Here is a 20223-nt window from a genome sequence, read left to right as displayed (position 1 = left end):
GATTTGTTATGGATCAATCAGTTTTTCTATCTTTATCCATGCAGAAACATTTTCTATAAATTTTTAACACAGAACTAGAGAAAAAACGCCGCCATTTTTTCCTGGGAATAACGAATCTGTTTTCCTGGTGGAAGATAAATGAATGGCGAATTAGCCATTCATAAAATTTTTACATTGTGCGAATTTTATTTAGTTCAGCTGATAACGACAATTGTCCATTATTTTTCCGGGATATCTTCGGATATAATTTTTTTATTTTCAAGAGGTAGAATAATAAATTTCTGCAGTATTCATACAGAAAACGATATACTTAAAATACGAGATTTCAAACGTAATTTACGGAATTTTTGATCCCGCGCATTTTCCTATTATTCACATGAATACTGTATTACGCTGCATCTATTCATGTTATTCAAAAATTAATCTGTTCTTTTTCCAGATTAAAAAATACAATGTGCATTGATATGCTTATCTTTCGACACTGCATTTCCACGTTCTCCAGAATCCTTGCAACGTTCCCAAATATTATGAAAAATAGACGCAGAACTATAAAAATTGAGTCATTAGATAATGAAAGCTAAAAGTTGTATGATTTATCACCTCCATCTGATCCATGGCTCTAGAAATGTGCAAAAACAAAAATGACAAATGTGAAGATATCGGCGATAACTCTTTGAAAAAAAAACATGTTTTCCCGGGGTCTGGATGGCGATAAAGAGCTGGGGCAATGCGTCTCCATGGCGCCATCTAGCCAGTGCAATCTACAACTTCGATCTCCGGAGGAAAGTCATAAACCAACACATAGAAATACGGAGTTACCAGTGTTCGACAATGGTCATTGCTACCTAAAGTGCTGACATTAAATCCATAAATACGATAATATTTTCATTCTCCAAAGATAATCGAAGAGCAGTGTCTAGTGTAATTAAGTATATGCCAGTAAATGTGCCATGAAAAGATACGACTAAAACCGTAGAATGTATGTGACGCGGAGAAGAAGGACCTGAAGCGCAGTGTTGGCAGTTGACCGAAGTTAGCTAGGTGAAAACGAAACACAATCTTTTCTGTGTTATTCTTTTGCCGAATAATAAGAGAAAACTTTTGGTATCATGTGTATGGGCTTCATCACCTTGCGATAATGCTCTGGTACGTTCTATTTCGATCAATTTCGCCGTTTTACGAGGATGAATATTGCATTGGAACCTATAAATAAATACAACTTATGCGAGTGCGCTATAAAAAAATGTAGGTTAGGTTGGTTTACGAAGAAAACTGGCATCAGTCGAAGCTCGGCCTTTTGCTTTCGTCTCTTTTTTTTTACTTTCTTTTTTTTTAGATATACGAAAGCTACTGGCATTGGCTTTAGGTTGACGCCATTTCATGCACAGATATCACATTTATTAAGTTATCCCCTCTGATCTGAGATGACAGAAATACACAACTGTTGTTTTCGTTTCAGAGTGGATGGTCTTGGGTTCTCAATGAACAATTGGAGGGAAATGGGTTCGAATGGAATATGTAATTGAATTGTTTGTGATTGCGTTATTGGTGAATAGTGTAAATTAATTGTGAGAATTTTTCATTGCAGTGAGGGAAGCACTCTGGATGACAAGAGAGAGCCATAGTATTAATTCTCCCGGCATGATAAAATAAGGGAGAAAATAAAAAAAAGTATAAAGGGAGATGAGCCATAACATTGCAGGCATGCCACCCTTTACCAGGATGCCGCTAGGTGGTATGGGCATGGGAGTGGGCATGGGACCAAATGCTCCACATCCAGAGCCAAATGCCCATCCTCATCCTCCGTTACCACCACCAGCCGGTGCTAATCCTAAGAAGAAGAGAAGGACTAATGCCAATGTTGCACCACCGGCACCACAGCCACCACCGACGGTCCAGGTACAATGATTTAATTGATTTTATGGATTATCGAGTTTTCCACTGGTCAACTCCTCAAATGGATCATGGTAATGACGAGAGTGTTGCATGTCAGGGTCTTGATCCCATAATTAATTCACAGGATGCTTCCGTTACTAGGGGATAATAGAGTTTTCAAGGTATTTTGAGGAGTTTAGAAATTAGGGCAAATCACCAGATGTGATATTCTATAAGTTCAGTGTCAGTTTAGTTCTGAAAGCTATCGCAGATTAGGAAATAGACGTTTAGAAGTGCTGTCTAAATTAGTCACAATTAGCTCAAGCGTAAATCGACAGCCATCCATAAATATACTATGTATTTTATCTCTCTGAATTTAGGGGATGCAGTTTGATTATCATGGAGAGTCTTTGGGTGGAGAATAGTTATCAACGAATCATTTTACCTTTTCACTACTGCAATCTCCGCAAAATCAATACCCAACTGAATAGTTTAGAGTTAAAATGAAGGATATTGAGGTTGTGTTTTTCTCAAAAGTCATTGAAAAATTAATACCCTTTTACAATGCTGAGGCACCAGTTTATCGATTACGAATTACCTCTCAAGATGTCACAAATTAGCGAATTGATGTAAGGATGATTTATGAATTATTCGTTTTACTGCAGCTCAGTAGCGCAGACGGGAGACTGGTTAAACTGAATTTATATCTCAAAATTCATAAATCCTCAAATATCCCGAGAAACATTTTTCCTCTTTTCTATAGGGAGAAATCGAATCTGCAGATAGAATTTGTATTTCAATTCTTCAATCCCTCAAACTAAAGTCAATTTAAATACTCAACTCATTAACTCTTTCATCTAGCTTTACGTCCCCTGAATGTCTGCTTAAATAAATCAACATCTAATGACCCCAACGTTTTCAAAGAACGTTTCCACACTCACCTCGCATTAATCTATTCCAGCATACACGAAAATATTAATTAGTATGGTTCCCCATTTCGATCTCCAGCGAAAAAAATCAGAAATACTAAAATTTCGTAATACCTCTCCCTCCATTGCCTCACCAAGCATCACGGGGAACTGTGTCCTTGAGGCCCAATATGGAAAACAGCAGAATCCTTCAGCCTACAGACATCAAGCCAATAGTTGACACGAAAATGTCAACCATTCACGCCCCCCCCCCCCTCCTTTTCCTCTTTACCTAAACGTTAATGAAAATTTCATCATTCGATCGCACTCCATTGAAAAATTTTCATTGACCAAAAAGTCACGAAAATGAAATTAATTACAGGATTTATTGCCCCCACCTCTCTCGGGTTACGGTGACACAATAGTGGCGAGTAATCCATTCGACGATACGCCACCTCAAAGTGCTCAAAATCCAATGATGCACGGTGGCCCACCGCACATGCACCCTCACCATCCTCACCACATGGGTGGTCCACCGATGAGAGGAATGAGTCCATTGACACCAATGAGTGGAATGTCCCCAATGATGCCCCACAACATGGGAAATATGAGTCCAATGGGCAACTCACCGATGGGCAATCATATAAATCACATGGGTGGTATGTCCCCGATGAATCACTCACCCATGGGAGGCATGAGCCCCATGAACAATATGGGCCCAAACATGCCACCGGGGCCGATGAACAGTATGAACAATCACATGAATATGGGCCACATGGGAAATGCACCGATGAGTGGTCCACCAATGGGCAGTCCCATGAACAGTGGACCCATGGGTAGTCCCATGAATAATATGGGCCACAGTATGGGGAGTCCGATGGGTGGGCCTCTGGGCTCACCCATGAATAGCATCCCTGGAAACAATCACAATCACATGCCTAATGGACCAATTAATATCAACAACATTAACAGCCATATGCCGCCTAACAGTCCACTCAATGGGCCTCCCATGAACAATGTTAACAGCCCGTTAAACCACAATGGATCACAACCGCATCCCAATCATATGGGAAATAATCTCAGTAATTTAGGAAGACCCATGAATGGACCCATGACCACCATGAGCTCTATGGCACCTAATAACATGAACATGTCTGGGTCTAATTCCATGAGCAACATGAACATGGGCGGCCCTTCCATGAACAGCATGTCCAATATGAACATGCCACATCCCAATCAAATGGGACATATGGGTGGACCCATGGGGGGCATGGGGAATAACATGAGTGGAGGACCACCCATGGGCCATCCCATGAGTATGGCTGGCAACATGCCCCCTCATGGCTTCCAGGGACCTCCTGGTATGGGACCCAAACCCATGCCTGTTTCTGCGGGAAAGGTCAGTACATTTGCACCAATGGCTTTTAGATTCATTTAAAAAATTGTAGGAGATATCATTTTGATTTATATTTATAATATCTTGGATCCTGAGGGATATCACGAAATTCTTGTGAAGACCGCTTTTCTAGAGTCCAATGAGAACTACAAAAATCATCTGCACAAATATTTTGGTATCTCGGCCAGATTCAGAATTGAATTGGTTTAAAATTTGTTGAGTTGCTAAATCGATGTATTATTCTTTGCCCCTTAGCTACTGAATTAGCGCGAGGGTCTTGAGCGGACAGAAAAATAAATTGCACGTTTTTCCATTGCAGATCTATCCTGCTGATCAACCCATGGTTTTCAACTCGCAAAACCCAAATGCACCGCCTATTTATCCTTGTGGTGTATGCCACAAAGAAGTGCATGATAATGATCAGGGAATCCTTTGTGAATCTGGCTGTAATTTCTGGTTTCACAGGTGAATTATTCACGATCTATTAATGATTATTAAATGTTGTGGTGGCAGTCAATTTAATGGTTTTTTTTTGTTAATTTGAAACTATTCAGGTTTTAATAGGAAAAAATCCTAATAAGGGGATAATGGCTTATGTTTGACGCTTATGGGGAAAACAGTGGGGAATATGAAATTAATAAATGTTTCTTTTTTTAATACCAGAGGATGTTCAGGATTATCAGAAGCAGCCTTCCAGCTACTAACACAAGAGGTTTACGCGGAATGGGTGTGTGATAAGTGTTTACAGTCTAAAAACATACCTCTGGTCAAATTCAAGCCATAACACCTCACAGTTGGTCGTTCCACGGACACACAAGTGACAAATTGTTAAAGTTTATTACTCTATATTACACACTTTTTAATAAGAAAATTGGAGATGGAAAATATGGTGTGCAAACAGCACTGAACTCACGCACTTCACTCTGAATACTGTGCAAGATAATCGGGAAAATCGAGGAGGGGGAGGGAGGGCCGAAGGGAAATCGCCACTGGACGATTCAATATGGAGCCTACGATGTTTGTTAATGACTTTTAGCTTTAACTTGTTGAAAACTTAGGATATTTCACTGCAAGTGCGAGCAGGCTATGTGACGTTTACAATTTGAGTGTAAATGTGGCTCAGATGCTGACGTACACTTGCCAGTTTTTCACTCGAGCAGTGTAAATTAAATTTTCCTCTCAAATGAAATACGTTTCACCGAATCTTGCATCTCCGACAGATCTCCGTTAGCTCGAAAGAAATAAAAGCACACTGAAAATAACGTGACAAAGTAAATTGTAAAAAGCAAACGCGAAGAGATACTTCGAGTCTTTTATTCTAAGCATTATTGTCTAAGAGCTGATCGCCAGGAATTCGTATTCCAATGGGTGTCTATCTGTATAAACTAACGCAATTATAGAACCCAGAGAATAATTGGTACAAAATGAAAAGCGTAAACTAGGATTTTTTAATCATTCTTTTGGCCAAAACAAATTATTATGATCTGTGATTTTATTTCCATTTTAATTGGACCCTATTGAGAAAGTTTCTTCTTGTGTAAATCTGTATTTTTAAAAAGTATGCACTGGCCTGTACATCAAATTGTATATTAATTTCTCATGGATAAATAGCTTACGCAATTTTTGAGAGATGATGCTAGCCTAAAGATGGTTTTTAATTTTAATCTTCAATTAGTTTTTTTTTTCTCTCTCTTTTTATTTCTCTATTTGACGAGAGCAAAAATAGTTTCTTGCCAGAATTAATTCCACAGAGGGTAACTTATATCTTTTTAATAAAATGATGACGAATTGGACAAGTTTTTCTTGGAGATAAATTCGAAATGGCAGCTAGGCGTGGAATTAACGTGTTCACATGTAATTGTACAGGATTATTTTCTGTATTATTTTCAATTGTTAGGGGATATTCTGCGAGAAAAAATAATTAACAAACTAGTAACTCATCGTTTTATTCATTAAGAATTATTATAGTTTAATCATGCGTCATTAAAACAAATAGATATTACAAAAAACAGGATTCTATATATAACATAATGCTCATATTATTAGTATTACAACGAATAGACTATCCATTGCCAAGTACTTTTTTACATGATTTTATTTTATTTTCATTTGTCACCAATTAATTTGAGTACGTCAGTCATATGAAGCCATCCGATTTTTCCAGTTGTGAAAAATTGAAAAGCATTACTGGAATAACTGGATACTCAATTCAGCAGGATAACATCACTAAACTCGTGTATTAAAAATTTTGTATTATTTGTACAAACGATAAAAAAAAAATGAAAAAAATTATTCTGAAATTTAAGCATTGCTAATAATTCTTCTTTATGGGTCACAGAGCCTAAGACAGAAATTCAAACATCTCTTCTTTAATATCGAACGCAATTTGAATGGGTATCGGTGACGCTGTACCGAGGGGGGTTATCCATTGGTGATCTCACTATTACTTTGGATTGAAATCACATGAAATCAGAAATCATGTGACTCGAAATTTCATTCACTAACATAGACACATTCTCAGTAAAATTTTTCAGTAGCACAAGAAATTAAAACTCGACTCTGTCGCATTCCAAGATTTTGCAAGCAAATCGACATTCTCCGAGAATCACAAGTCGCCGTTGAGCATGTACAATTCTGTGTATAAGCTTATGTCGGGGACCTAGCACATTTTGCCATTCGTCCCAAATAATGAAATGGAAAATTTGAAATCATGAAATAGGGATAAAAACCTCGGGAAGTCACATGAGATCAATTAATCCCCAAAATCATGTAAAATGCACAATCATTGGGTCACGATACTCGACAATGAATAACCCCTCGCACACTACAATCTCATGTAAGTTGTAAATATTTACGTCACTATTTTCTACGAAGAGTTCAGATAAGTAAACATGTGAGATACATTCGCGCAGATATAATGGATATGAATTATTTGCCATGTTTTGCGCAAATCGTCGCGTGTTTATCGAGTGAAGTACCCCGTCTACTAGCCGGTCGATGAATTTTTTGTTTTTAATCGGTAACAAAGAAGTTGAAAATAACAAGTCTATTCTGACACCTATCAGATGAGAGATGTAATCTCACATTTACTTTTTGTACATAAGTAATTAATCATTTCTCCGTTTAATGAATGGGAAGGACAAGACGGAGCCTAAAACAATTTGTGATGTGGAGACTTTCTGGGACATGTGACGTTCCTATAATTTAATTGATGGGGTTGAATGTAAATAGAACAAATCAGATCCTAATGTAATAGAACATGGAGTTCGTGCATGCGTTTCAAGTAAGCTTTGCATTGAGATAATTATTGGAAGAAAAAACTTATTGATAATACCAATTGGTACTGTATAAAAGATATTAAAGGCCTGATTAACTCGTACGTATCACAGATATATTTCTTTTTAATAATAGGCGATGATCGAAATGACAAAACTGAAATTTTTTACAATATTCATCCAATTTACTTCGATTTGTAAAGCGGAAAATTTTTAATTCTTAAAGGAACGTATGGACTATCATGTTCAATTTATATTGATTGAGTCAGTGACTTTATAAACGGCAGGAGAAACCCATTACCTACATCATATTATTATCATATACATCTATATATTCTTCACAGTCACAAAAAAATACTAAAGTGAAAAAAAAAGATTTTAAAAAGGCAATGAACAAGAAAATTAACCCGACTCACAACAAAAATTGTTCATAGTTTATTTTTTATCATGTGAATATAAAAATATATATCAGCAATAAAGGTTGTTATACATTACAGATCCACTGTATGAATTTATGAATTCAATCTGCACTTGAATTTTTACGTGTAGAGATAAGAGTAGTTTTGAAATTCAATTTGAAATTTCAACGGTGGAAGCAAATACGGCAGGAGTTCACAAGAGGTTTTCGCTGGGTGTGAACTGTATTTATTCAGGCCCCCAAATCATCCGGAGTCGACAAGTTTTAATGGAATATCTTGACGCTCTATGGAATTGTACTTCGTTAGATATTATCCCCAATCTCAGAATGCTTGATTAACGATTTTTGTTGTTTGAAAAGAGAGAGAAAAATATTTTTAAATTAGTCCAATTCGAATTAATTAGAGAAGAAAAACTTCCAGAAATGATTAGCAATGAAATCAAAGAAAAGCTACGATTAATTCGACAGAAAACAATCACGATAAATCGTCGAAGCGTTCAATCACAGAGAGAGTGGAATTTTTCTTCAACTTCTTACAATTTTTCCCGAGGGGGGGTTGATCCCTCTCGCCATGAGTTGATTCCAGCTGATCATCGATTTGACGTCTCTGACTCGCTTCACCATTCGGATAGAACTCACTCCCCTGACCCAATTTACCATACATCCCATATTTTTTAATATCACCAGGTCGAAGAGTACCATTTTTCTTCATAGCTAAATAAATCTCCTGGAGTATCCCATGGCTTTTTATCAAGAAATCCCGCTGGGTTAATGAAGCGACCCGTTCTCTCTCCTCACTCTCAATTATTATTTCTGGGAGAAAAGACGAAATGCTGTCCGCCATTGGCACATGCTCCCTCGATTTTTTCACCTGTAAATCACATTAAATTCAATAATCCAGTTGATTGAATTGTAAAATGAGATTTACCGCAGGTGCCAGAGTCAATTTCTTCGATATCATCGAGCTGAGTTTGTTCCTAGCTGACATTGAATTGATTCTCGAACCCCTGGGACTCTCCGTTTCAATCTTTGAATCCCATTTCGCAGCCGTCCGCTTACTCTCCTCCTCCCTCATTCTCATCTGAACATGATAATCAAATTCACACAGATTAATTGTTTCCCCAGAGCCTTGATATTTTGATAAAATATTCAACATCATTAATGTTACGCAATCTCCTTCATTTTCCCGCAGCTAATGAAATCATCTTCAATAACGAAACCGTTAAAAGCCCCACTCAATGCCATTTTCCAACCCACACCCCACAACCCTAGATTTTTCCTGAAATAGTTTAAGGCTCCATAATCTCCTTAATGGAATAGAGTACGTGAACCAGTTGTGGTCAGCTCCGCTAATCCAGTTTGCGTGAGTAAGTGAGTTCGATAAATCAGTGTGACTAATAGTAAAATGAAGTTCAATGAATGTCTCGAGTAATTAAGGTTTTCCCTATTAATTAGGAATAGGCGGATGTTTTGATACTTGAGAAGTTAGTAATTTTGTAAATATTACTATTGCTTCTTCTCGTTGAAGTTTCGACGCTTCCTCTCGTGCCCTGGAGGCTGCTGTGTCTTGGAACATTGACGTACTGCTCTGTTTGAAGAAGGCATTGTATTTCTCGTCGTCTTTGCAAGGGTAAATCCGACGGTAGTTACCCATGTGCTCTTCCTCCCACTTATGATGCTCCTGCAGGGATTTCTCTTCTACCTTCGACGGGCCTACAGTATCGTTCACACTATATTTAATTTTCACAATATTTGTCTGTTGGAAAATTTGAACTCCGTGGGTGGAATTTTCAAGGGGCTACCTGAGGTCTTTCCCGTTGATACCCTGTAGCAATCGGTCTCTCACTCTTTTTCGATCCTCTTCAATTATTTTACGCTTGTCGTAGTGGTGGAGGTTCAGCATGTTGAAGGTGTCCATTAAAAGCGATTCTTTTATATCTTTGTCCAGTTGGGCGTCTGTATGGAAACTCGGCGAGTGATTCACCTGTTTATCAATATTCTCTTTAATCATAACTTTACGTAAATTTTAAAAATTTATTGTGTTAGTTGCTTCGCCGTTGACAGCACAGAATAATTTTTCTGTCTCTTAATTCCTATAAACATATCTTTTATTTGGACATGTATTAGCAAACCCAAGTAATTTGAAAGAATTCAAAACTACTTTTTTCAATTAAATAATGAACTCAATGTAAATAGAAAAAAAAATGGTAATGAATTCCATTTGAAAGAAAGTTTTTCCGGATTTTTTTTGAATAATGTGCAAATGTGGTTTTGAATGACTCGTTCATTGGATTCCGATGAAAATCAAATATCCAAGGATTTACTTCTAGTAAATAGGGCTTGAGTTTCGAGTCGATTAAGATATCAAAGCCGAGAATCTCAAAGCAGGCGTAGGTGAGGTCATGGGTTGAAAAACACGTGTGGTAGCTGTGCTTCAATATCGGATAGGCAGCCAGGATGGTTTTCACAACGACCTCGTCAATTTTTCTCCATAACTCATCGACATCCACCCCCTCAGACTGCAGGGTTTTGTTGAGGGTGGATATTTTTCGTTTACTCCCCACCTCCTCATCAATCACGTACAATCTACTGTGTTTGTTCACAGCGTAATTCGTCAAGTGCATGAACACATTTGAAGTGTTGTAACTAGTAGGCTCTTTGTATCTGCTCGTTGCAAATCTGAAAAAATACCAGAATACACTTCAGGTCAGAATTACTGACCTGTCAATGAAAAATCGAATTGTTCACCTTGCAAGTCCATCGTTATACACATAGATCCTGAGAGGATCACAGGAGGTGATCAGGGTGTATACACGAAGATCGAATTTGTATCCATCTAGTAAAAAGGGCTAAAGATGTGAAATTAATTAAATTCCAATAATGATTATTCAATGGAATTGTTTAATTTTAAACCAATTGGGCATTACTTTCGCTAGATAAACTTGACAGATCATTCGCTCATAGGGTTTAACTTCTTTCAAGCTCTTCGTCAAATATATCCCTCGACCCTGACAGCCTGTGTCTGGTTTAATGATGAAGGTTTTCGATCGACGAGTCCTCGCATAAGCCACAACATCTCCATAACTGAAATTAAAATTAAATAATAAACATAATGTAAACAATCTTTCAATGAAAATAATCAAATACTTGCAAGTATTATTGTGTTCATTAGTGTAATGAACTAAAATAATTCACGTTGATAGAATTATTAAAAAAATAATAATAAATAGCAGATAAATAACATCAAAGTGCAAATAAGCCCGGTCTTTAAGATAAACTCACTCAGCGGGAAGACACCAAGTTTTGGGAAAAAAATTGTAGTCTTTGGGAAACATTCTGAGCATGCGATTGAGATTTCTGGCGAGCAGATCTTTCCTGCATATCTCCGTCATCCCTGGGAAGTGGTTGACCTTTTGAAATCTCTTCATGTCCTTAGCTCTCTCAATACTGATACTCAAATCAGTCCAATACAAATTCCAGGCACTGTCCTCAGTCACTTCTCTCATACCATATACCGCCGCCACTCGCCTCACAACATCGTATTTGCAATTAGTGGTACAAATCGATAATAATCTGTCGAGAAATTTCAGTTAATTAAAACCAACTCTTAATTTACATTTTCCCCTTGAACTATCACCTCTTTTTCTTCTTCCTCGTCTTCACCGGTGCTGAATCATCTCTCTTTCCCTTTGCCTCCATTTCCTCGGAATTCCCTAATATAAACTTGGTCTAATACCTAATAATCGATCGTTATTTCTTATTTACCTTTAATTTCACTCGTCCCTTGGCTAATTCGAGCGGTAAATTCATTCTCAGGAATATTCCCCCCATCGCGATGATCCCCTAATTTTACGATGCTGGATGTATCACTCTCCGTGGATGAGTCACTGTGAGATTCAACCTCATAATTTTCATTCTGAACAGGGGAAATCGCGATATCCTCAGCAAAGTTCATCGCGTGGATTTCGTCGCCATTGATCGGGCATCATTTGATGCCTCAAAAAAATTCCAGAAAAAAATATCCAACAAGTTTTTTGTAGCGAAAGAAAGCGAGAAAATCAAAAGTCACTATTTCATTTTCTTGTTTTTTCCTCAAAGGAATGAAGTTGTTTACTTCAAAGTTTGACATTTCTTATGTCTTTTTTCAAGAGAGGCTCCTCCCACAGGATAGTCCAACAATGATTACAAAGTTTTTATTAAAAACTACTCAATATTCATCATTTGCCATTCATTATTCTTAATTTCAAGCATTAGTTTACTTGCTTCATTGATTCAAATGAATCATAAAGTGTTGTCAACAATAATTGGATGACTCGAGCAAACGAATAAACACATGGAATATTTAGCTATCCTTTGTACAGATATAATCCTTGTAACGTGTATCCCCCTCGGCATTTGCATGCAAACTGAATAGAACCCGAGAACTATATAAGAGACATTTGTGAAAAATGGCGTTATAATTAGACTACGTCACGACCATGACCACGTTATTACGCGTACACCCCCTCTTATTATTCTAGAATCACGGCATCATACCCAAAATAGCAGGTGCACACTGTACCAGTTACCGTTCTTAATGTTTCTTTGTTAAATATAATTACGTGCTGTTATTCCTTTTTTTAATTTTTTTTCATTTCCAACTCTCTTTGCACGAGTGCATGAACAAACAGCGACAATGTACTGCCCCGTACTGTTTATGAAGACTTTATTTAAATGGAGACGATAATTTCGGGTTCTCAGGATAATTGCTCCGACGTGCTCATGAGTCCCGCTGTTTTCATTAGATTTACAATGATCTGGAGAGACTGGAGCTGCACGCGACTACAGGCGAGACTGATGTCTAGGTCCATTCTCCAGGATTTTCTTTAGGATCTCCACAACATCCAGGGCACAGCCCCAGGAAAATGTCACTCCACTTCCACCATGTCCGTAGTTGTGTATTACCTGGATAAGAATTTTTTAAATCGTCAACGTGACGTGCGTACAAATAACTCATCAAACAAGAATCAGAAAGAAACCCACAAAAAATAAATAGAGTAGAATATAAATGTTCGATTGGATATTTTGATATAATTCAATTATCTCTTGTCATTTTATATTTAATTAATTCTGCTGTACGTTATTCTGGTGATTTGCGATATCCGCCCGTTTTTATTTCAATTTTTTAACGCGATGAACTCAGCAATTTTTCAAATAATTGTAAACCAGAAAAATTAATGTATCTCGGTTCGTTGATTTGCTTTTGACTTGATAAATGGATTTTTAATTACTGTGAATTTCTCTCCATTCCCTTTCTGGCAGATTTCCGACTCGAGTCGAATTGTGGACCTCACGGGGCGCAATCCCACCCACTCCATGATAGTGTCACTGGCCTGTAGAGAAATAAAGAGGATAAATAGAGCGATTCAATGGAGATGATTGAGTATTTTCGATTTCTTTATTACTTCCAAAGCTGGAATGATTCTCGCACATCCCTGGCGAATGAATTTCGACTCCAGGGGACGAACACTTCTGTCGTAGTCGTTTTCCTGGTGAGTCCCGCCGAGAATAACACTGTCAATGCTGTGAAAAATACGGAATGAGAAAAATATAGAACAGAATTGATTGAATCCGTCGAATGGAACTTTGCGCAGCACAACTGCAAGATAAATGCCAGACAAAATCTAGTGGGAGCACGTGAAATTGTCCTCTATGTAAAAAATCCAAAAACCTCATTTATTTACTTTGGAATAATGTAATTGCCGTCGTCGTCATCGCAAAGTATAACTCGGAAGGACCAGGGTGCATGAACCTAGAATGAAAAATCCACCAATTCATACTTCATCTCTTCTCTTATACATCACGGAGAATAAAAACTGGTGAATTCATTACCCGAGTAACTTGACCTCTGATGGGTTTAACCGTCATGTCCCCAACGAGTTCCCGGGCTCCAAGGCCACTGCAGTTTATCACAATTCCATATCCCTCCTCAGCTAATTCACTCAGTTTATTGATCTTCCTCGTTCTCATCGTTCCACCCAATGAGCGAAATTTATTCATTAGCCAGGGCAAAAGTTTCGTCGGTTCGCTCGTGTACGTCAGAAATTCAAGACCGTCGCTAATTAAATATTATTCACCTGTTAATTAATTTTTTTAATCACATGTCTATAGTGCTCCGTTACCAGTATTTAGCGCCGTGTTCCTCATTCAATTGCGCTATTTCTGTTTCACCAAGGCGACGATGACCATGCACCAAGTGCAACCATTCCGTCGTTTCATAGAATCCTGGAATACTTGAAACTCGGGTCACTGGCAACAGCTGAACTCCAGTCTCGGGTGTCAATCCCAATTTCCAAAGACCCTCAAGCCATCGGTGAGTCCCACCACCCCATCGCCTATCAAGCATATCATATCAATAGTCATGTGGTAAACCATCATAAATCAAATATACTATTCTTCGCAATGGTCGAATCACTCCTATGTCTCAAGAAATTTCCACCTAAAATCATGACAGATATTAATTGGAATTATCTCAGTTTACAGGAAAAATAACTAATCGCAATAATAAGAATCGACATTTTCTATTTTTTGTAAACCCAAAAATAATAAAAATAGCGCTGGATTTTTTCTCATTCGTTTGAAATTCAATATTCACCACTACAGATTTTCACAAAGTTAAAAAGCGTAACAAAGGAACCTCTGTTGTTTCCCTTCACTTTGTGAATTCACACCAAAAATCGCGATATCCATTACCCCCACTGCGATTAGCTGTAATTGAATCTGAAAGCCCCAACTGATCACCCCTTCAACGCGACGAATCCGCCCACTGCAGCTAAAATCGATTTAAAAAAAAATCCATCCCCTACACAATATTATCCTGTGCCTCGACTCCACAGAGAAAAGGGCCCCAGAGTCCAGCACTGCCATCACCAGTGGTATCAGGACTGAATGCCTCACTAAAAATCACAACATCACACCACGAAAAAGTCTCCTTAACAGCAACAGCGGCTGTCACACCGATAATTCCAGCCCCCACGATCGCGATTTTCACCGATTCCATTGTGCAACAAGTAATTTAGCGTCAACTCTGACGAGCATATTGCCACACGAAGAAGCTCCTACCCAGGAGCATCAACGCCAACAAGATATTGCAGGTCACTGAGAGATAACCCGGTGGTATCACGACAATTGATGAAACTCTCAATTCCTTATCCCCCCAAGAATGTCAATTTCCTCAATAATCGTGAGAGCCCCATCAGCTGACAGTAACTCCACCGTGATTCCGCATATTCTTAGCATAATGCCATTTGAAAAAACCAGGGATTACGCTAGAATATGGGTACCCCTAAGAGTTGATCCCTCCGAGATGAGATGTCCACGTTCACGTGGCTAATTCCAGGCTGGACTATTAGTAAACAAGCATAATACCGATTCAATCACAAGGTCTTATACTTTGCTTACCGATGGTGCAGCCGAAAAACCAATTGAATCGAATAGGGAAGGTGATGCTCGCGTGTCCAGGGTACTTTTCACGTGTCGATCTTGACAGGAACTGAAAGACCGTAACCACCAAGACATCCAACTGAGACACCCAATGCTTCCAGCTCTCAAGTGCCCCGATGACGTGTTCAGATATGGGGTATTTATTTACACCGTAGGTGACTCGGAGTTAGACATAATAAAGCCCGGAAATGCGATAAAGGGTATAGTTGACACCGACCAGGGCACATTGGAGGCTTTCATGCCGCTGGGAATTGATGAAACAGAGGGCCTTCTTTCATTTCGATGAATTTCCATGTTTACGTTTCGGACTTTAACCAAAACACCCAACTGCTTTTTTCATCCAGCCAATTCCCTTCAAATTTTTATTACGTCTTTTCAGTCCAAGTGGTACTATTTTTTTTTTTCATTGGTTCGCCAGAATTGAGGGGTCCAGGGCATTGCAGCACCGGATGTGGGGGACATGAAAAAATTCGAAGTGGTGGGTTAATTTATTGGAAGTGGATTTGATTGATTGAAAGAATCATGATATTTTGTTTCAATGATAAATTACAGGGCATTCCAGGTTCTCTTTGTAGCAGGTACACCAGGATATCTCTATTGTCATCAATTACCGATTAATTCTGGATGTTGGATGAAATTATAGCGATTTCTTATTGATTGCATCGATTTCACTAATTTCTGGCAATTTTTACTGTACCTCAATTGATATATTCATAAAATCAAAAAGAATGTTTTTTTTTCCAGGGAAATTCCTGGAGAATTTATGAACACATTTGTAAGAGTGAGTTTGTATAGGTGAAATAATATCGCCAACAATTTTATTTTATGACTCGATCATTCATTTATTGTTAAAAAATAAACTTTAGTTAAAGACTCGATATAAGGTGAGCTGAGTTGTTAACGTCCAATATTGCTTACTCGAGAGTTCTTTAAAGAGCCACCAGTGCGTCCAGGATGTGAGGTCTACCCCAAAGACAAGTCCCTTTGTCTATGGGGTTGGTCCACGTGTTGGGCTGGTTCGGTCATAAACAGTTTAAGTGTTTCCATTATTTCCTGCGATCTATTACAACGGGTCGCTTGGTCGTATTAACGTCGGAAAGATGTCCAACATTTGAGAGAACTGGAAGAAAAATTGGAGAAGAGCAGGAGAAAATTATATCACAGGAAACCGTGAATTTAATGACTTTTATTATTTGTTTGTGTACGTTGGGTTTTTCTGTTAATCATCCATTCACCATTCATGAGTGTTTATTCAAGAGAAAGACGTGAGTTCGAGATTGAGAGCCAAATAATTGGGTTTCCACCATTGTTTGTTTACGTACGATTGGAACGCTTGGTTTCTGATTCATTCTCGGTTATTTAATTGAATTTCTGGTCATTGATGAATCGACTGAGAAATTACGATTAAAAATCTATACCATTCCCCAGATATTCTCTCCAAAATATCAGCAGAGTGGAACTCTTGGAGAAAATTAGCAGAACGAAGACTCAAGAAACAGGACAATCTACAAATGGTCCATTCTGTCTGGAAGGAATGTACCTGTTGAAAAAAATTCTGGAATTCAAAAAGAGAATAAAGAAAAAATTAGAACATAGAGTTGTGAAACACAACCCATTAAAAATTAAATTGAAATTTGAAAATTTAAAAATAAGAGTTTTTTATGTTGATGAGAAAGTTGATACTGTTTGGCCGATCTCCGGTTCGTATTGTTTGACGTTATCGCATATTGTGCATATAATCGCCTTTGGTTCCCAATCCCGGTGGTCAAGGTATAAATGTATATTTCATCGGGTGATGACGAAAATTTCCGATAACAGACACCAGTGTGCCTCGAATCGTGTGTCATATGACACGACATCGAAGACGTGCGTTCGGCGGAGTGTATACAAAACGCATTCCAGATTATCCTCAGTAATTTCATTCCATTGAAATATTGAAATTTGATATCATTTGATTTTAGTCACCAAATTGCTCCGGATGTGGACATCCTATAATTGGCATCCTTAGAATTATAACAATCGTTCATTATTTGATATGATCAACCCATTTCTTTACGATGACTTTTTTCGAAATTGGTATTTTTTATATGATATGTTTTATATTTATATTATATACGATTTTACATACATTTCCCTTGTATTTTTCCTCCAACTGAAAGTGAATTTGATATATATGTGACGAAAAAGAATTTTCTTGGTTTTGTTTTTTTCCTTGCCCAGCAATTTTTATAATTGTTTATACGGCAAATATATGTGAAATAAAGGAAAATGAATAAAAAATTATCGAGTTGCCTTAGTCTCACAAGATATATTTGAAATGATCGGTAAAGTAGAAGTCTCGGTAGTCCGGCGCATGTGCCACCAGTCATGTGACATCAGTGTTTTTTTGGGGTTATAAAGGGTTAACTTTAAGTTAAAAAAAACGGTATTATTCAATTATTTCTCATATTAATTAGACAGTGATGAGATACCCGAAGTTCAAGTTCCCCGAGCTGGGCTACTGGTCCAAGCATTTCGCTAATTTACCAGAACGTTTCATAAGACGTAAAATGGAGCAGGTATTGTTTTGAATTCCATTCAAAATGCCAGTGGTAACCTCAAGGGAATTTAAAAATCCTATCTCACTTTTCCAAAGATCTATTGGAAGTCGCCGAAAGGAGACCCTAGATTTATCCCGACGGTAGTGCAAAGGGAGAGGTTCAGATTCGGAAAGGAACGTCCATGGACACGTGAATTTTACATGGAGAACTTCCCAGGGAAAAATGTGTCACCAGTTCTAGTGGAGCCCATCAAGGAATGGAGCTGGTTCAGAGGAGACAGAGTAAGATATCCTATTTTTTTGCTTACTTAAATCGGTGATGGGCTTCATTACTATATTTTTATGCTCAGGTCGAAATACTCGTGGGACGTGATAAAGGAAAGCAAGGATTAATCCAACAAATCATCCAGGAGAGGAACTGGGTTATTGTTGAAGGTTTAAATACAAAAATGAGGATTATGGGGAAAACTAAAGACTTTCCTGGCATTGTTATCCTGGAGGAACAGCCTCTTCTTGTCACCACTGACATTGCTCTGGTTGATCCAGCGGACCTGTACGTTTTCAGCATTCTGTTTATTATAGCACATATATAACAGGAATTCTATATTTTAATTTTGTTAATTTGTGGGTCGAAAGAAATACGTGTACAATGGAATGGAGATGGACAGAAGACGGTGAAAAAGTACGAGTGTCAACGAGAACAGGAAGAATAATCCCTATTCCGATGACATCCAAGGAAACGATAGACTACAAACTTCCACATCTGTACAAAGAGCAGCCTAAGGACACGACCAGAGAAGCCATTGAAAAAATTACCTTCAAAGTATGCTTTCAATATAATAATTCATTAATTCCAACTTCTTTCCCAGTATTCATTACTAAAAGAATTCGCAACATAAAATTATATTGCAGCCTGAACTGAAGACATTCGAGATGGATATAATGGATAAAATGGGAATCAAAGAGGATCGAGTACCTCAAAAGACCTTCTGGTACTAAACCTGAAAATCCTTTGTTCAGCCGACTTTTATTTGTATCAATAGACAATTAAACTAAGACATACGTCAATTCAAAAATTCCAATATTCGTAAATCATTTATTTAAACATCATCAACACAATTTGTTTGCGAATCAAAAGAGAAAAAATACAGATACAAAACATTGAGAGACAGAAAAATAAGCGATACATTAACAGCGCCTGAATAAGTAAATGCATATTGACTAACAGAAAGTGATTCAACGACGAAAAATTAATTCGAAATGAAATTTACACAATTTTACAAACATTAATCATTTAGTCTCATAGGCCGATCCTTCCCATATCACAGCACGATAATCAACAAACGCATTCCCCCAAATTTACAATTTAAATACTCCCATAAAATAGACTTTTTCTTAAATTAGCAACATTTTTATATTATCTAAGTTGACACTTTCCATCCATTGCGCTTGCTCTTCCACTCGATCCTCTCGTGCCTCAGCCAATTTCAGAATACAAATATATTTACAATTTCTCTTCCACTTTTTTAAATATTAAGCTAGATAATTCTGACTGAAACTAGAAGCTTTAATGCCATATCCTGACCATAATTATTGCACTGCCAGCACTGTGTTACAATTCAATGATTGAATTACCATTAAAAATAAAGAAAAAAACATTAAGTTCTACGCAGAATCGTATGGCTCAAGCATGTGTGTCTAACTGGCACACAATTAATAATAATTGCCCCTCCCCCCTCATTATCAAAGTTCTCATCGCGCAATTGTTTCCCTCCGATGAGCAGTCTGAAGAAAATTTGAACAATTTATATTACTTTTTGTTTTAATACGTAAGGCAAGGATGCTCTAGTCTAAATGCAATAGACTTCTCACGACCAACGTAAATGTAATATTTACGTTTTTGGTATTTCCATTTGCTGGATAAAGCTGTGCAGCTGCTTTTGCGATTCGTTGAGTAGTTATTATTGAACGTTAGCCGTTTCGCCATTGTTTATTTCATCGATATGACTAAATAATCTGAATATTCACGATGACTTGGTGGCTGGGTGCCTGACTAGGAGATTAACTTCTCCATCCTGTAGTTTCTTCATTAAGGACCACGCTTCAATTCTCGATAGGCGGGTCACATCACTTCCATTGACCTCCAGCAATTGATCGCCAGCAGTTAAGGCACCTGTTTTCTCAGCAGCACCACCTAATAAATCAATTGAATAATTCATTCAGTAATAAAATGGTAAAGTCAGATACTGATTCATATCATAGATTCGTTCTTTTGGAGCTGAATTAATTTCATAATTTCTATTAAAAAATGCCTTCTGGTGTTTTCTCTA

The 20223-nt window shown here is 37.7% G+C and overlaps 5 protein-coding genes across 10 annotated transcripts in view; 2 read left to right on the top strand and 3 right to left on the bottom strand.

The window, feature by feature from the left end:
• Positions 1-793: 793 nt before the first annotated feature.
• pygo (pygopus) lies at positions 794-5843 on the top strand. Of its 2 annotated transcripts, XM_011302364.1 has the most exons (6): positions 794-1146; positions 1460-1518; positions 1589-1899; positions 3166-4182; positions 4499-4644; positions 4843-5843. In XM_011302364.1, the coding sequence occupies exons 3-6, from the start codon at positions 1684-1686 to the stop codon at positions 4961-4963; spliced, it is 1500 nt and encodes a 499-aa protein (XP_011300666.1). In that variant the 5' UTR covers positions 794-1146; positions 1460-1518; positions 1589-1683; the 3' UTR covers positions 4964-5843. The 2 variants fall into 2 exon arrangements, with proteins under 2 accessions (XP_011300666.1, XP_011300665.1); XM_011302363.1 differs by lacking the exon at positions 1460-1518.
• Positions 5844-5933: 90 nt separating this feature from the next.
• On the bottom strand, positions 5934-11861 carry LOC105265073 (tubulin polyglutamylase TTLL6-like). Of its 3 annotated transcripts, XM_011302366.1 has the most exons (11): positions 11638-11861; positions 11510-11585; positions 11155-11445; positions 10800-10956; positions 10621-10721; positions 10197-10551; positions 9675-9856; positions 9380-9602; positions 8801-8953; positions 8410-8743; positions 5934-8157 (listed from the first exon to the last, which is right to left on the bottom strand). In XM_011302366.1, coding segments are annotated over exons 1-11 (2064 nt in total). In that variant the 5' UTR covers positions 11828-11861; the 3' UTR covers positions 5934-8155. The 3 variants fall into 3 exon arrangements, with proteins under 3 accessions (XP_011300668.1, XP_011300667.1, XP_011300669.1); XM_011302365.1 differs by having other exon boundaries at positions 5934-8743; XM_011302367.1 differs by lacking the exons at positions 5934-8157; positions 8410-8743 and having other exon boundaries at positions 8828-8953; positions 9380-9460; positions 9523-9602.
• Positions 11862-12050: 189 nt separating this feature from the next.
• Positions 12051-14990, bottom strand: Daao2 (D-amino acid oxidase 2). The gene is made up of 7 exons (XM_011302368.1): positions 14718-14990; positions 14034-14246; positions 13744-13969; positions 13596-13663; positions 13317-13434; positions 13143-13244; positions 12051-12816 (listed from the first exon to the last, which is right to left on the bottom strand). The coding sequence occupies exons 1-7, from the start codon at positions 14909-14911 to the stop codon at positions 12694-12696; spliced, it is 1044 nt and encodes a 347-aa protein (XP_011300670.1). The 5' UTR covers positions 14912-14990; the 3' UTR covers positions 12051-12693.
• A 2727-nt stretch (positions 14991-17717) lies between these two features.
• mRpL24 (mitochondrial ribosomal protein L24) lies at positions 17718-18975 on the top strand. The gene is made up of 5 exons (XM_011302362.1): positions 17718-17912; positions 17990-18175; positions 18244-18446; positions 18530-18716; positions 18806-18975. The coding sequence occupies exons 1-5, from the start codon at positions 17817-17819 to the stop codon at positions 18890-18892; spliced, it is 759 nt and encodes a 252-aa protein (XP_011300664.1). The 5' UTR covers positions 17718-17816; the 3' UTR covers positions 18893-18975.
• LOC105265070 (uncharacterized) overlaps positions 18976-20223 on the bottom strand; it is a 32616-nt gene continuing 31368 nt past the window's right edge. For all 3 annotated transcript variants that reach the window (XM_011302357.1, XM_011302359.1, XM_011302358.1), the window contains one exon: positions 18976-20087. In XM_011302357.1, the coding sequence (XP_011300659.1) occupies positions 19918-20087 (170 nt within the window). In that variant the 3' untranslated portion in view covers positions 18976-19917. The remainder of the gene's footprint in view (positions 20088-20223) is intronic.

The sequence above is a fragment of the Fopius arisanus genome, unplaced genomic scaffold, assembly GCF_000806365.1.
Source record: "Fopius arisanus strain USDA-PBARC FA_bdor unplaced genomic scaffold, ASM80636v1 scaffold00027, whole genome shotgun sequence".
NCBI lineage: Eukaryota > Metazoa > Arthropoda > Insecta > Hymenoptera > Braconidae > Fopius > Fopius arisanus.
Note: the sequence above shows the minus strand (reverse complement) of the source record. Positions and strands in the feature narration are given on the sequence as shown.

Coding starts and splice junctions, on each gene's coding strand:
- LOC105265073 (XM_011302365.1), bottom strand. CDS start 11,827: ATGAACTTTGCTGAGGATATCGCGATTTCCCCTGTTCAGAATGAAAAT. Junction 10,722..10,799: donor GTCAAGTTTATCTAGCGAAA/GTAATGCCCAAT, acceptor TCACATCTTTAG/CCCTTTTTACTAGATGGATA. Junction 10,552..10,620: donor TATAACGATGGACTTGCAAG/GTGAACAATTCG, acceptor GTATTTTTTCAG/ATTTGCAACGAGCAGATACA.
- Daao2 (XM_011302368.1), bottom strand. CDS start 14,911: ATGGAATCGGTGAAAATCGCGATCGTGGGGGCTGGAATTATCGGTGTG. Junction 14,247..14,717: donor GAGGCACAGGATAATATTGT/GTAGGGGATGGA, acceptor TATGCTTGATAG/GCGATGGGGTGGTGGGACTC. Junction 13,664..13,743: donor TCAGAGGTCAAGTTACTCGG/GTAATGAATTCA, acceptor TTTTCATTCTAG/GTTCATGCACCCTGGTCCTT.
- mRpL24 (XM_011302362.1), top strand. CDS start 17,817: ATGAGATACCCGAAGTTCAAGTTCCCCGAGCTGGGCTACTGGTCCAAG. Junction 18,176..18,243: donor GCTGGTTCAGAGGAGACAGA/GTAAGATATCCT, acceptor TTTTATGCTCAG/GTCGAAATACTCGTGGGACG. Junction 18,447..18,529: donor CTGGTTGATCCAGCGGACCT/GTACGTTTTCAG, acceptor GTGGGTCGAAAG/AAATACGTGTACAATGGAAT.
- pygo (XM_011302363.1), top strand. CDS start 1,684: ATGAGCCATAACATTGCAGGCATGCCACCCTTTACCAGGATGCCGCTA. Junction 1,900..3,165: donor AGCCACCACCGACGGTCCAG/GTACAATGATTT, acceptor AATTAATTACAG/GATTTATTGCCCCCACCTCT. Junction 4,645..4,842: donor TGTAATTTCTGGTTTCACAG/GTGAATTATTCA, acceptor TTTTAATACCAG/AGGATGTTCAGGATTATCAG.